At 39.4% G+C, this 14,935-nt stretch overlaps 1 protein-coding gene across 1 annotated transcript; it reads right to left on the minus strand.

Annotated features, from left to right (window-relative positions):
* Positions 1-11,935: 11,935 nt before the first annotated feature.
* On the minus strand, positions 11,936-12,982 carry LOC127103396 (uncharacterized). The gene is made up of 2 exons (XM_051040660.1): positions 12,228-12,982; positions 11,936-12,131 (listed from the first exon to the last, which is right to left on the minus strand). Exons 1-2 carry the CDS (start codon positions 12,980-12,982, stop codon positions 11,936-11,938), a joined length of 951 nt encoding a protein of 316 aa, XP_050896617.1.
* Between the last annotated feature and the right edge of the window lie 1,953 nt (positions 12,983-14,935).

The raw sequence follows: 14,935 nt of genomic DNA on the forward strand, positions 1-14,935 counted from the left end.
CTACATCTACCTCACCTATTTCCAATTAAGGATCAATGAGTGCTCATGTGAACCCACAGTTTCACCACTTCCACAATGAAGTCGACCATGCTATGAATGAATGCACACATTGTAAGACCCCAATTTTGGCCCTAAGATCCCTCATGGCCCATAACATATCATATCATGGCCTCAAGGATCATTGCATGCCCTAGCTTCCCTCCTAGTTGGTAGATTGCTTTGTGGGGTTGATTCTTGATCACCAAGCATGCCTTGCATTTGTATATCTTTGCTTTTTCATATGTTTACTAACCAAAAAGTACAAAAATATTGTCAGTCTAACCTTGTTACTTGCAGCTGAAGCAATCATCAGCAGTTAGGTCAAAGACAGTCAACAGTCAGTCAAAGCAGTGGATGGTGGCCATTCTTGCAGAATTTGGGCACCATGATCAATAATCAAGAGTTCATACAACTTGGGACATCATTTGGAATCAATTTCTCAAGTAATTAGGGTTTGGAATTCATCAGAAATGCTTCAATCATCCAAAACCCTAGAAAAGTCAACTGAAGTCAAACTTGGTCAACTGTGGATTTAATCAGTGATTTGATGGATGGAATTGATTTGAAGGAGCTCATTAATGTCTATATAAGCCTCATATATCATGCCCAACCTCATCATGGAAGAAAATCAAGTCAAACAGAAAATTTCCAGAAATAGAAAGTGGACCTGTAATTTTAACTGCCAAAAATGGAAACTTCTTGATCTTAAACTTACATCATGATACAAGCTTCAAATGAATTTTTGCCCAACATGAAAGTTGAAGATCTTGTTCTCCCATTTTCAAAAAGTCCAAGAACTCCCAAATCCCATGAATGGTTTGCAAGATATGATCAATTCAATTTCAAAAATTTGTGAACTTCAAAGGGCCATATCTCATGAACCACAAGGCCAAATTTGATGGGGTTTTTTCCTACAAACCACATTTCATCTCCTCTTTCCAAAAATATAGATTTCATGAACCAAAACCTTGCCAATCAAAATGGCATTTTTTGACTTGTTCCATTTAAAATTCAAGTGGACCAAAAGTTGACTTTTTAATTTAGCAAGTTTTAACACTTTTGGCCAATTGGGAAATGTTTGGAATGTTGTTTGAGACATGTCTAGGGCCCAAACTCGGCCAGAAGCATACACCTCCATGTACATATGTGGGAAATTAGCAAATTTGCAAATGGCTTCATTAGAGTTAATCCTTGTTAACACTTCTTAAACCAATGCTAAACAGACATATATAACCACATTCTCAGCATTTTGCAACCCTAAGCCACAGCCTCCAAGCACAGAAAAACACTCTCATTCTCTCATTTTGGAATTTTCACGATTTGGAATTTCTGACCAAAGCTTCAAAGAACTCGAGGACTCCTTCATTGTTCCATGCTCTAACCATCTTTGTGAGCCCTTTGCAAGCATATAACACTAGCTGGAAGTCCATTATTGAGCTCTGTTTTTCAAAGGACCAACAATGGTGAAACGAGATTTGAAGAGTTCCAAGCCTTGCTGAGCTCATTTCCTTCAGGATTCCTTCATTCCAAAGCTTGTTGAACTTCTGTTTGAGCTTGCATCCCTCAAAAAACCATTGCTCCACACTTTTCTTCAAAATCAAGTAAGTGCTCGACCTTCACCATTTGCCAAATTGCGCCATGTTTAGGGTAGGTCTTTGTATGCTGAATCCATGGCAACTTGTCTCACTTGAAATGGTTATGATATGCATGAGAAATCTGAATTTCCATTTGTGTGCTCAAACTTGTTTTCACTCGATTTGCCTTGCTTAGGATGAGTTAGTGAGATTGGATGTTATATTTGTGATGTATGTTGTCTGATGATGCCATTGATATGCTTGATTTGTTGTTCTGGGCCTGTTGGAAATTTCGAGTTCATGAAGGTGATGGAGTTGTTGCTACTGCTTTGAAAACCCTATTATTTTTCCAGAAAAATCCTGTTTCGTGTATGCATGTCTGTTGGCTACTATTGTTGCTTTTGGTTGCATGAATACCACCACACCATTGCCATGCTGTTTGAATATGTTGTTTGAAATTTGTTGGATGATGATGAACTTGAAATGCTGTGGCTGCTGCATAAACCCTAAGGGTTTTTGAACCCAGAAACATGAAGCACGATTGGCCCTTGTACTGTTCCATTAGTTGCCAACCAATCAAATTATTTGGTTCATTTGCCTGAAACGCAGCGTTTGTTTAAGTGACACGCTGAATTACAATTATGCCACTCGGTCAACATAGTTTGACTTGCCATTCATACTATTTTGTTCATTTTGATCCAATTTGTTCATCAACTTGCAAAATTCATTTCTCACTCATTTCAACTCCAAAAATCATGGGATTTTTTGCAGTATGACCTGTTGAATGTCTAGTATTTTATCATGATTTTTTCTGAATTTTTGGTTGGCTGGATTTTTAATGGCTCTAGGTTTCTTAACATGTATGCTTAATTTGTACCTTTTGCCATTCCTTTTGTGAAATGATCATGTTGCATCCAATGACCCTGAAATTTTTTGTGGTTAATCTACACTCATTCATGTTTGTTTTGATGTATGGTTTGTGCATTTATCATATGTGATGTGTGAGATATGAATTTTTGAAGTAGGGTGTGACAATTTGTGTCACACCAATGATATGCAAGTTCATGATTTTTGTTCACATGCTTCCTGGCCTTCAAATAATGTGAAATTTTGCATGAGCAATCTCTTATGTGTCTAGTTGATGTGTGATTTTTCCTGGATTTAATCATGTCATTTCCTATTTGTTTGAGAATTTTCTTCCCTGCCTAGTCAAATGTTGACTTGTGTGATACATCTTGCCATATCCTTTGTGAAATTCTCATACCTTATTGGATGATCATGAAATTTTACATGTGCATACTAGACATCTTGAGCTTTGCATTGGTGTTGATCCCATTCATTTCTCATCTGTTTTCATTTTGTTATGATTTTTTGAAGTTGACCCATGCTTGTTTGACCTTTTTGTGCATACTTGAATTTGTCTTGACTTCCTAATTTTAATTGACCATCTTCCCATGATCCAATTGAGCTGAAATTTTGTATGCATGTTATGTTATGGATTGTGATTGAGTATGAATTATTTCATAATTTTTGGAATTGATTATGTTTGGGTTTGAGCTTGGTCTTGCTGTTGACCTTTTGTGTGCTCCCTCTTGCCATGTTTTGACTTCTTTGGTCTATAAAATGATGTTGATGCATGATATAAACTTGAAACCAATTGTGCTTGCTTCTTAAATGTTTGAACTTGACTTTGGTTGACTATTGTTTGCTGTTTTGACTTTCCCTTTTATTTTTGACCCTAGGCTTGCCCTAGTGGTCTTTTGGGCTTATGATTGAGTTCATGTTTCAGGTTAAGCAACAATGCCTCAAAGATCATACAAATTTGATTGAGCTTGATTATATATCATGTGCTAACCTTTGTTTTGTAGGTGGTATGATTCATATTATTTGAGTCTTGTGCTTTGCACACTTGTTTCTCTGTTTTGACTGTTGAGTCCATTCCTTTTGTTTTAACTGTTGAACTGTGTACTGATGTGTTTGACTATTTCAGGTACCATTAGTTGCTTAAGTTCTTTGAACTTGCTTTGCTTTGCTATTTAGCAATTTGCTTTTGAGGTAATCCCTCTTTCTTCATGTAGTCTGGAGACCCGGCCTGTTATTTGGCCGGGCAAACTGTCTGAAGTCCTCCTTAAGAGGCAATGCTTGTGTGTGTTTATATTTGTCCCAAGCAGGAAAAGTCCTTCAAGTAAGGCAATTGGTAGATCAAAGGGATAAGCAACCTATCCCCTACTATTCAGTGAGTCTTCTCCTTGCTCCCATTACATGGTTGTAGCATTGAGATCTTAGCCCAAGATCAATCGAGTCAATAATATGTGGAGAGAGTTCCTACTTTCTGAACTCCCACACTTTCTGAAATGCTCTCCCTGATCAGGGATAAGAGCAATGAGGCACACCCCTCATCTCCTTTCATCTGCTTCACCTTAGCCCCTCAATGGCAAGGTTAAGAGCAACTTTTGACCCTATTCCAGTTGGCCTCAGTGCCTAACCCTCTTGTGTGAGCCTCCTTGTTTGGCTATAGAGTGTGCTGTTTGATATTCATTGATTGATTGATTACTTCATATGCACATGCTTGCTTGTATGCTCTATGCATTTATCATCATTTATTGCTCATCAATACATAATCATCTCATTTGTCTTTATGACTTGTCATTGCTGTTTACCCATTGAGGACAATTGTAAGACCATCCATTGGCCATTGCTCCTATGATATGGAAGTGAGTATAAGACCATCACCTCGGCCACTCATCTTATCTTTGCTTGATGCATTTGATTGTATGTGAGGTTGCAACTGTAAGTCCCTGCAAGTTGGCATTTGTATTCCTATGACCATACTGTGGAGGTTAGAGTAAGCCCAAACAGATTGGCATTTGACATCCATGTTTTGTTTCTGTTTGTCTATGTGAGGATGCAATTGTAAGTCCCTGTAAGTTGGCATTTGCTCTCCTGTGATCATAAGTTGGTTTGTTTGTTTACATGTGAGGTTGCAATTGTAAGTCCCTGTAAGTTGGCATTTGCTTTCCTATGATCATGTGTTGCTTGTTTCTTTGTATGTGAGGATCCATTGTAAGTCCCTGTAATGTGGCATTGGTTTTCCTATGAGCATATGTGGAGTTAACCTAAGTCCAGATAGATTGGCAGTTGACTTCCATATTTCATTCTTGTTTTCTTTTGAGGAGATTAGTGTAAGTCCATTTAGTGGCATCTGACATCCCATTCTGTTTTAGGAGATTGGTATAAGCCCAGTGATTGGCATCCGATATCCGCTTTTGTTGACTTTCTTCTTTGTTTGTTTGTTATTATCCATTGCTATTCCAAAGGACACACTTGAATCATCTTCTATATGATTTCAAGAAGTGAACCTTCTAAGAAGTTTTACAATCCATCTTCATCCATTTATCCTCATTATGTCCTAAACCTTTTCACACTTTGATTTCAAACTTGACATAGATATTGTGCAAACATCTTCATGTTTTCAAACTAAAAACCTGGACCCCAAGTCCTTGACTTTTTTTTCAAACTCATTTCATAACACTTCTTTTGAATCAATCTTAATCATACTCTGACTTCATTTTCATAATCACAATCAATTAACTTCACTCATTCACTTGTTTTGGCTTTGTCCATTGTTAATCTTTTCATGCATTAGCCATAGGCTTCAATTATCATTGTGGTTGATGTAAATCTTGCCTATCCTTAGTGAGTCGACAGTAAGACTTCCGTACTGAAAACAGGGTTAACCCCTCTAGTACGTCGAAGCTATCCTCGCATGGTGGATGTTGTTTTTTGGTCGAGTTTTCTCCCATTGATAATGAAAAGCCTCAGTGCTTGTGTTTAAAACTGAATCCACCAACTTTTGGAAATCTTTTAGCCGAACTACGGCGTTTTGATCCTTACCTTTGATGGAAGGTACGTAGGCAGCGGGTTCATCCGTTCGAACACAAAAATAAATAAAACCCAATAATAAAAATTGTATATTCTTTTCTCATCATCCCAATCATGTTTGCACAATATTTATGTCATAACAAATAACAATCTTTTACAACAAGTGTGAAAAGGGCTCCCTAGGAGTACCTAGGACGTGATGGGTGCCTAACACCTTCCCATTGCGTAACTTACCCCTTACCCAGACTCTCTGATCTTTTATTAGTTTTCTACGTGTAAAACTTCTTAGGCTTTTGTTCGCTTTTTACCCAGTCCTTTGGATAAATAAAAGTGCGGTGGCGACTCGAAACTTCATTGTATGCTTTGCTTATGATTTAACCGATAAATCATATAGCGACGAATACACCGCTACACACATACCAACACATATGCAATTAAGATATACACATTCATAACAATATATCATTCATAATCCACCAATGGTACATATACACATTCATAACAATATATCATTCATAATTATGCATCACACCATTCATCATGTGTCATACCCCAAAATTTGTCCGTTAATCTTGAAAGACATTTTTCAAGGCACTCTAACTCATTTTTCAAGGCATTGATCTTAAAAGAACAAAGACCCAGCTCACAGGTGGCCGAACCGAGGAAATGACTCAAACTGGCATGCTCGCTAGGCGAGCAAATCCTTCGCCTAGCGAACCCTTCGCTACGCCACTCGCCTAGCGAAGCTTGCGAATACCAGAAAATCCTGGGCTTCATTCTGAGCCCATCAGGTCACAAAAATTATTATAAATAGCAGAGCTTCATTCAGAAAAGAGGACAGAGGCAGACGGACAGAAACCCTAGCCAGGAAACCCTAACAGAAGCAACACAACAAACCCTGGAGGCTAACCCAGAGAGTTCAGAGCAACCCTAAAGGAAACCCTGAAGGAAACTCATCTGCACCAAGGTTATCTCCGCCCAACTCAATCCGGCGCCAACCTTAAGAGTGACTTGCCAATTCAAGGTTGCAACTCAATTGCAAACAGGTTTGCATTACTATTACCCTTTTATGTTCTTAATTTGCATATGGCATTATGATTGAATTTATAAAATATCTTAAGTTTCGCATGTGAATTTAAGTACGTATGAATATCTTGAATATTTAACCATGTAATTTCTGTGATGGATGCTATAGGGTGTGGAGTTTTATTGGAATGGTATTGTTATTAAAACCAGAACCCGCAGTCGCTCGCTAGCACATCGCCAAGCGAGCATGTAGCGAGCATTCGCTAAGCCTTCGCTAGGCGAGGCAGGAGCGAACGTGACAGTCGCCGATTTTTCTGTTCTGTTCTATGATTATCGGATCTGTTTTATTCTAACCATGTGTTATTTTGCCTGACATTCCTACCGCTATGTTCCTTTTGTTTGGTGCAATTCTCGATTGCACCCTGATTTGGTATTCTGACTTGTTTGCTGAATTTTGTAAGGGCTCACGCATTCCCGAAAAGATAGCTTGCTAGGTATTCCACTTTATTTGTGGGAAACCCTTGGGGAGATTCACCCTAATTACCTAATTGATTATAATGTGGACCTAATTACCTAATTGATGATAACTACCTAATTGATTATAAAATATTGCCTTTGAATATGTGATCTTGGACCTCTCTTTGTTGCCTTACGGTATTATGGTATTATGGTCATGTCCCGCGAATGTGAGGATACACTTAGCAAAGACCCTTCGATTAAATCATCATGTCCCTATAAGATAAATTATAGTCCCTCGGATGTTGCCTGCGAATATATGATTTTGTCCCTCGATGACCCTTCGTGGTAGCCTATGGTTAAAATGATGATCGTCTCTTCGAATGCTAAGGTATCCTTACAAATGTTGCCTTCAATGACCAATCGATGACCCTACGATATCCCTTTACATCCAAAGGATAAGACTACTTACTCCTCAATAGTAAGAACAGTTTTACCCTCCTAAGGAAAGGAAATGCCCATAAAGACCTTGGGTAGGTATAACTCTTAATTGCTGGCTCACAACCTAAAACTTTTTTTTTTATCTCACACTTTGCAACTATTAGAAAATCACCACTTGGTATACATTCGTACTAGAATCATTGCCAAGTTATACTTTTCTAAACCGTTTTCAAAATTAAACGAGCTAAATCCTTTGTATACATTCGTACAAGAATCATTACAAAGTTAAACTCTCTTTTCAAAACATTTTTAAGCAATTCACAAACACTTTTTTTCAGACCAACATAAGTGATCAAGCAATTAAGAGCCCATGGATAACCATGGATACAAAGGGTGCTAACACCTTCCCTTTGTATAATGTACCTTCCGAACCCAAAATCTAATTAAGGTCTTTCCTGTTCTTTTCCACCTTTCCTCATTGGATAAAAGAAAAGTCGGTGGCGACTCTTGCTATCCGCGACATTTGCTTTCCAAAGCAAAGAACACACAAAGTCAGTTCACCGTATGACATCATGCAATAACCAATTCATGTTACCACATGAATAATATCAACAAATAACCACAACTCATCAACATCTTAACATCATCGACATAACAACATAATTATCACGCAATCATATTACAACAATGCAACGATTCATCAACCAAACGTATAACCCAATATATTTATCAATACAGTAGGCATGTGAATATTATTAAAACATATTAACAATCAATACCATGTTTTAGGTATGAGAATTAGCTTTCTAACGCTTCAAACGCCACCAAAATCGAATTTACGAGTTAAAAGTTATGATCAAAACCGTGCACGAAGGCATTACTAAAAGTTGTTGTTTATTAAATTTTCCAACCTAATTTTCATCTTCTTCAACCCCCAGAAAGTCCATGAAATAATCTCCAAAATTATTTTATTCCTGAAACAAAGTTATAGCCCTTTGTTTCAGCTATCCAACGCTTCGAACGGAACTCGATTTGGACTTACGGATCAAAAGTTATGACCAAACGATTTCGACAATAAAACATAAAATCAGGCCGCGAGTGTGACGGACAGCATGCAGAATTTTCCGCGGTTTTCATCGTTGGAGGACTTCCGGAGCTCCGATTTCAATTCCGTAAAAAGCCAAACGTTTAGAAAATTATAAATCACACAATACTCCAAATATATAACGTTAATTTGCAGTTTTAACACAATCAAGCATAATCATCAAAATCTAACAATCCTAAAATCATGCAAATTATGGATTTTAACCTAAACATACATCTACCCATTGACCCAATCATACTAACTCATAATAATAAGGATTCCCCTCTTACCTCTTCAATTTGATGGAAACCCTATCTCTTCTCTTTACTTTTCCTCTCCTCTTTCTCTATTGCCTTCAATGATCAAATGAATCTTAATTCTCACTCTCCTCACCTCTTACTATTTATATTAGTATCCTATTTGGGCTTAAGTCATTATATCCATCTAATTTAATTACTAGGCCCAATAAAACCTAATATTTAAATATCTCTTATTTAAATTTAAATAAATTAAACCACTCACTATGCACACCAAGTTAGTTAATTCGATTATTTAATTATATCAACTAAATAATTAATTAACACACCAAATTAATTAATATACTCGATCATTATACTACCTAACAACCGATTAATTACTTAACACTCCAAATAATTAAATATAATATAATAATAATAATATACGAACTAATTACTAAAATTGGGTTGTTACATTCGACACGTCTTCTTCTGCAATAAAAATTTGGTTATATCCAGCATAACCATCTAACATGCTTAAATATTCAAAGCCAGCGGCCGAATCGACTAGCATTTCAGCCACGGGCATGGCATATTCATCTTTTGGGGTGGCAGCATTTAGATCTCTAAAATTAATGCATACTCTTAAAGACCCATTTTTCTTTATGACTAGCACAATATTGGCCAACCATTCGACATACCTTGCAGTTTGGATAAACTTGCTTTTCAAAAGCCTTTCCACCTCTGTTTTTATCTTTGCCATAATCTCTGGGACGAAACGCCTGGGTGTTTGTTTCACTGGCTTTCTTCCAACTTTTATGGGCAGCTTTAACTCGACCAAATCTCTACTCAAACCAGGCATTTCATTATAATCCCATGCAAAACAATCTCTAAATTCTTTAAGTATGGATATTACCTCAGACTTTAGTTTGTTGTCGATGTTGGCGCTTATATATGTTGGCCTTTTCTCGCCATTCTCGCCAAGGTCGACTTCTTCCAAGGGATCTTTTGGTCGGATTCTCTCTGGTGCCTTTGGATCTTTTTCGAACCCTAAAGGTTCATTGTCGTAAATGCAATCCAGACGTTGCTTGTCGAAGTCCCCTTTATTCAACGCATAAGCCTCAACAACCATGTTTTCTTCAGCCTCTATGGCCGACTTTATTTTGTTTTCGGCAATGTATGTCGAAATCATTCTCAAAGCTTCTAACTCAGACATCATCACTGGCATCCCCCCAGCCTGTCGGCCGGATACCTGTGTATGGTGGATCATCTAGGCGTTCCACATCCCAAATGAAACCATGGGTTTCATGTAGCGCTAGCGAGACAAAAGCTTCACTCAGATTAGCATAAACATCCTCAGCTGGGAAGCAAGGAGAGATGTTGGCCAGCTTTCTTTCAAACTCCTTCTTGCCGACATTATTAACATCGGCCATAAAATATCCTTGGTCGGCCTCGATGTTTTTGGCCACCCCATCCTCTCTCCAAATCACCAGTCTTTGGTGTGCTGAAGAGGGTACAGCTCCGACACCATGTAGCCACTCCCTGCCAAGTAGCAAGTTGTAACTTGGCTTTGCGTCGATCACCATGAATAGTGTCGGTCTGGTCACGGAACCTACTGTAACATTCACCATAATTACTCCCATGGCGCTCTTCGTCTTCCCTCCATAGTCCGACAACACCATGTTATTAGACCTGATGTCAGTGTCGTACTTGCCAATCTTCCTCAGAATATGGTGTGGCATAATATTGACTGTGGCACCACAGTCGACCAAAATTTTGTTGACGGTTACGCCTTCCACCTTTGCCCTGATCAGCAGTGGTTTCAGATGGTTTTTCATGTTCATCGTTGGTCTTTCGAACACTGCCTCTTGGCTTTTGGCAGACCCATCGTTCAGCACAAAATAGCATCTTGGTTGATGCAAAGCCATTTCTTCAGCCTCATCATTGTCCACTGACCCTTCGACTTCAGTTACACATTTGTATTCTTGTGGTAAGATTGATACCACGTTGACTAGAATGTCGAGGCTTGCTTCAGATTCTGAATTGAAGTCGTCAGTCACTTCATCAGAACATTTTTCTACTGGTCGACGGACGTACTCTTTTATCCGTTCTTTCGCCGCTGTATCGACTTTCACAACCATTTTCTTCCTAGCATTTGCCTCACTAGTCATGCCCCTTGCAGCGTCTCTTTCAGCCTGTTTACGCCTCTGAAATCGTCTCCATTGAGTCCTCTTCATGGGATTTTTTCCCTAATAGTTTTCAGAGATATGCGTCCTCTTTTCAGACTTAAATTCACGTTGGTAGTTAACGACTAGACCTCCTCTAGCCTCAGCAGCAGCCTCTTGTGGGGTGTCTTGTCTTCCCTGAGGTTTGATCCAAGTACCTCGAGGAGTACTGGCTGACGTCACGAAGCTCCTGGGCCTTGTTGGGTTATTTCCCACAGCCTTTTTTGAGCCTCTTTCATTCTGATGGCCTCAGGTTGGCAAATTTCTCCTGCTCTTACCCAGCTGCAGCCTCTGAAAATTCTCTGCCGCTATTTTGTCGGTGACAACTCCACACCTTGGGCATAGGCACACCTGTGACCCCTTGTTCTTGCAGCGATACAGAAAATCTACCAAGTCTTCATCAGCCCTTGGGTAAACATCAGCCATATCGACATCTGGGCTTTCCCCAGTTTGTTCCAGCATGTTGGCCTTATCATATTCACTGATCTTGACCATGTTGATCTCGACTAATTCCACGAACAGGGCTTCCTCTTAGTGAAGAGGGTCAGCGTCGATCTTCATCCTGCGGCCAGCAAACTTCAGCCTGCCTTCTTGAATCGCTTTTTGAACCAAATCCCTGAAAAGGTAACAATTAGAGGTGTTATGACCAAGATAGTTGTGATATTTACAAAAACCTCTTTTCTGTCTTTGTTCCAACGGTGGCATTTTAGTACCAGGCGGCACTACCATCTGTCCATCTTTGACTAATAAGTCAAAAATTTCCTCACACTTCGACACGTCGAAAGTGTAAGTTTTCGAAGGGAATTTTGGGTTATTTTCGACAGGATTCTTGCCTTGCGCAGGCAGCAATGAACGACACTCATAAGTGGACCCTGGCTTTAGTTCAGCCACGTCGATTTCTAATTCGCTCGATGAAGCGTAATTTGCCTCACATATTGGGTCCGTCGCGTCGTATTCATCAAACGCTACCTTTTATTTCTTAGACTTATTGTGCCTAACTTTCTCTAGCCTTAAACGTTCTAGGTGTCGGACTCTGTCAGCCAGTTGTGACATGCTTTTCACAAAAGTTGGATCTATTTTCTTCCTAATGGAGTAATCTAATCCTCCTGCGGCCATTTGAACTAGTTCATGTTCTGGCACTTGTGTGAAACACCTAGCTTTTAAAGACCTAAAACGATTCAGATAATCGTCTACGCTTTCAGCGAACCTTCTCTTAATACTAGACAATTCTGCCAAACTAATTTTGGAGTGTCCTTCGTAAAACTGTTCATGGAACTTCTTTTCTAGTTTAGCCCATGAGTCGATGGAACTTGGGGCCAACGAAGTGAACCATGTGAAGGTTGCCTTGGTTAGAGAGGAGGGGGAATTTTTTACTCTTAAGCTTTCATTATGAGCTAGATCCCCTGATTCTGTCAGGTATCTAGCGACATGTTCTATAGTCGATTCACCAGACTCTCCCCCAAACTTTGTGTATTTTGGCACTTTCATCCCCCTAGGCGCCTCAGCTTGGAGTATAAATTCGGCTAACGGGGACACGTATAATGGCCTTTGTAATGTAGCACTCATGCCATTTCTAGCCATAATCCTTTCGACAATAGTTGTCAAATTATTTTCTACCGCCAAGTCTTCTTGTCGGTGTTGATCGACGATTTGATCAGCATCCTGCTGTCGGTTGACCATTACCACCTGGTTACGTCCCACAACTCCTGATTCGACGCCTTGATGTTGGAGGGGTCTAATGATTTGTCCTTCATGGATTGTCTCCTCCTCTGTTGCCTCTATCTCTATCTGCACAGGAATAGTCAGTCTAATCATTGGCGTTATCTGTCGGGCCGGTGCCCCCAGAAAATTGCATAGACGCGTCAATTGGTTTGCCACATGCCTGTTTGTTTCAGCAAATTCTTGGATTTGTGGATTGAGGACTGTGCCCATCTGGTTAGTCAACATGTTAACCAATTCATGATTACTATCGTCCATTTGCTGTCTCAACACCGCTACCGAAGTGTTCGACAACGGCATGGTTTTGTTTTGAGTAGTGTTCCTTATGTTGCCCCCTTGCGTTGATCCTTGCAAGGGAGGGTTTGTTTCTGAAAACAGCATTGCACTGGATGTCGACTGATATCCGGGCATTAAGGAATACGGCATTCCATAAAGCGGATCTGTGGTGCCAAAGCGAGGCACATAAGGTCTGAACGTTGTTATCGTTGATCCTGAACCCCCCGGTGGAGGTTGAGGCATTGATGTTCCAACCGCACCCGTAGTCGACATGGTTATGGCTGCATTTGTCATCGGCGGAAAAGTGACAACCTGTGAAACTACTGTTTCCGTATTGGATAAAGTCCCTCGTGGAACTTCATCAGTGTTAGTTTCTGACATCTTCACACTACTTCGTGGCTTATTATATAACTTGCCACTTCTAAGTTTCATGCAATTTCACAATTGCTCTAGCACCGTCCCACTGGGCGTGCCATTTTGTTTACTGTGGAAATTGGTAAACAACCGTTGGTCCTCCCTGGTCTTAAAACGAAGGGTTACTTGCAGGATCGACCAATTGATCCTAAGACATGTGCTAGTGCAAGTGAGACTTGTTCGAACTTTCGACGAAATGACTTTGTGAGGAACGGCTCCCAACAAAGTGTCGAACAAGTGTAAGGGTTTTCCACACGAATGGTTTTTAGGCAATGTTACCGCCTGTAGGTGACTCGTGACCGACAGTGCTATAACATTCAAAAGATGTATACTACGAACACGCTTTTGGTAAACTCTATGATCGTGATAGAGTCAGTGTCGACGGTGTAAACGACAACGTAAAATGATAATTCAAGAGCAAAAGAAATTAAGATAAAATGTTCAACGGGAACGATTGAAAAGTATGGAAGTTGCATTGAAATAAATGTGGTGATTCATGTACATGACACTCTCAGAGAAACTCTTGCTTCCTCGCGCTGGGAATGGGAAGTTTTCTTACAAGTGAATTCGTAGTACAAAGTGAACACCTTGAACCCCTTGTGGGATACTCCTATTTATACTAAACTAGAGGAACTACTCCTAAAATAGCTTCCTAGAAGCTAGCAGATGTTATAACCCACGATTTGCATAACCGTTGCACCCACGTCTTACTAACTACTCCACGTTGTGGCGCTCTTTTTCCTTTTGGAACTGCTATTTTATTTTAAATTTCAAATTTCTCCCGCCCAGATGCCAAGGTGAAGCTGTCTTCCGCGCATTTGATTAAAATTCTTTAAGTCCCAAAACCTCGTGTTGGTCGACAGAATGCCTTGTCGACGGAACCGTTGTTTCCTGTCGGCCTCCTCTTTTAGTTTGCTTTTCCTTCTTGATTGCGTTCGACATCTTTTTCCTTTTGGTAGGGTATAATCCCCACATTCGTGGGCCTCTTTCGTTACTTGTGCTTTCAGCATGCCTTAGGTATATTTCGTAGTAACAACACCGTGGTGAATAGTATTGTTGGTTGTACCGTTGTTTCCCTGCTTTCTAGTTTAGAATGTTTATTTTTCATCAGTATTTTCCCTTTGTTGTTGTTTTTCAGTTTATGTTTACTTTACCATCGAAATATCGACGAGAACATATGTTACTGCTATTTCAATTAATGTAATTTCCCTTTCAGTTGTTTATTTTTATTTTTATATTGTAAATCCTTTTAATTTCATGCATTTTTATGTTTCATATTAAGGCCTTATGCAACAATTATTTCAACTAGCAGTAGTATGACCTTAAGAGCATAGAACTTCCCTATTTTAAAGCCAAAATTCCAAAATTATGCATTTTAGGCACTTGTCATTCGTCATTATGCTAATGGCGTTCACCATTAGCCTCTTTTTAAAATCCAATGTTTTAGGCAAGTGGCGTTCGCCATTGTCCTAATGGAGTTATCCATATCAGGAAAACTAAAGGCTTTTCGTTTTTTAGTTTCCCTCTTGCACATTTTCCAAAAATCCCTCATTCAAATCTCTT

This window comes from Lathyrus oleraceus, chromosome 7 (assembly GCF_024323335.1).
Source record: "Lathyrus oleraceus cultivar Zhongwan6 chromosome 7, CAAS_Psat_ZW6_1.0, whole genome shotgun sequence".
Classification (NCBI taxonomy): domain Eukaryota; kingdom Viridiplantae; phylum Streptophyta; class Magnoliopsida; order Fabales; family Fabaceae; genus Lathyrus; species Lathyrus oleraceus.

Excerpts from the sequence above, each read along its gene's own strand:
- LOC127103396 (XM_051040660.1), bottom strand. The coding sequence starts at position 12,982 with ATGCCGTTGTCGAACACTTCGGTAGCGGTGTTGAGACAGCAAATGGAC. Across the intron at positions 12,132-12,227 it reads GAAAAGAAGTTCCATGAACA|GTCTTTAAAAGCTAGGTGTT; the intron begins GTTTTACGAAGG and ends GAATCGTTTTAG.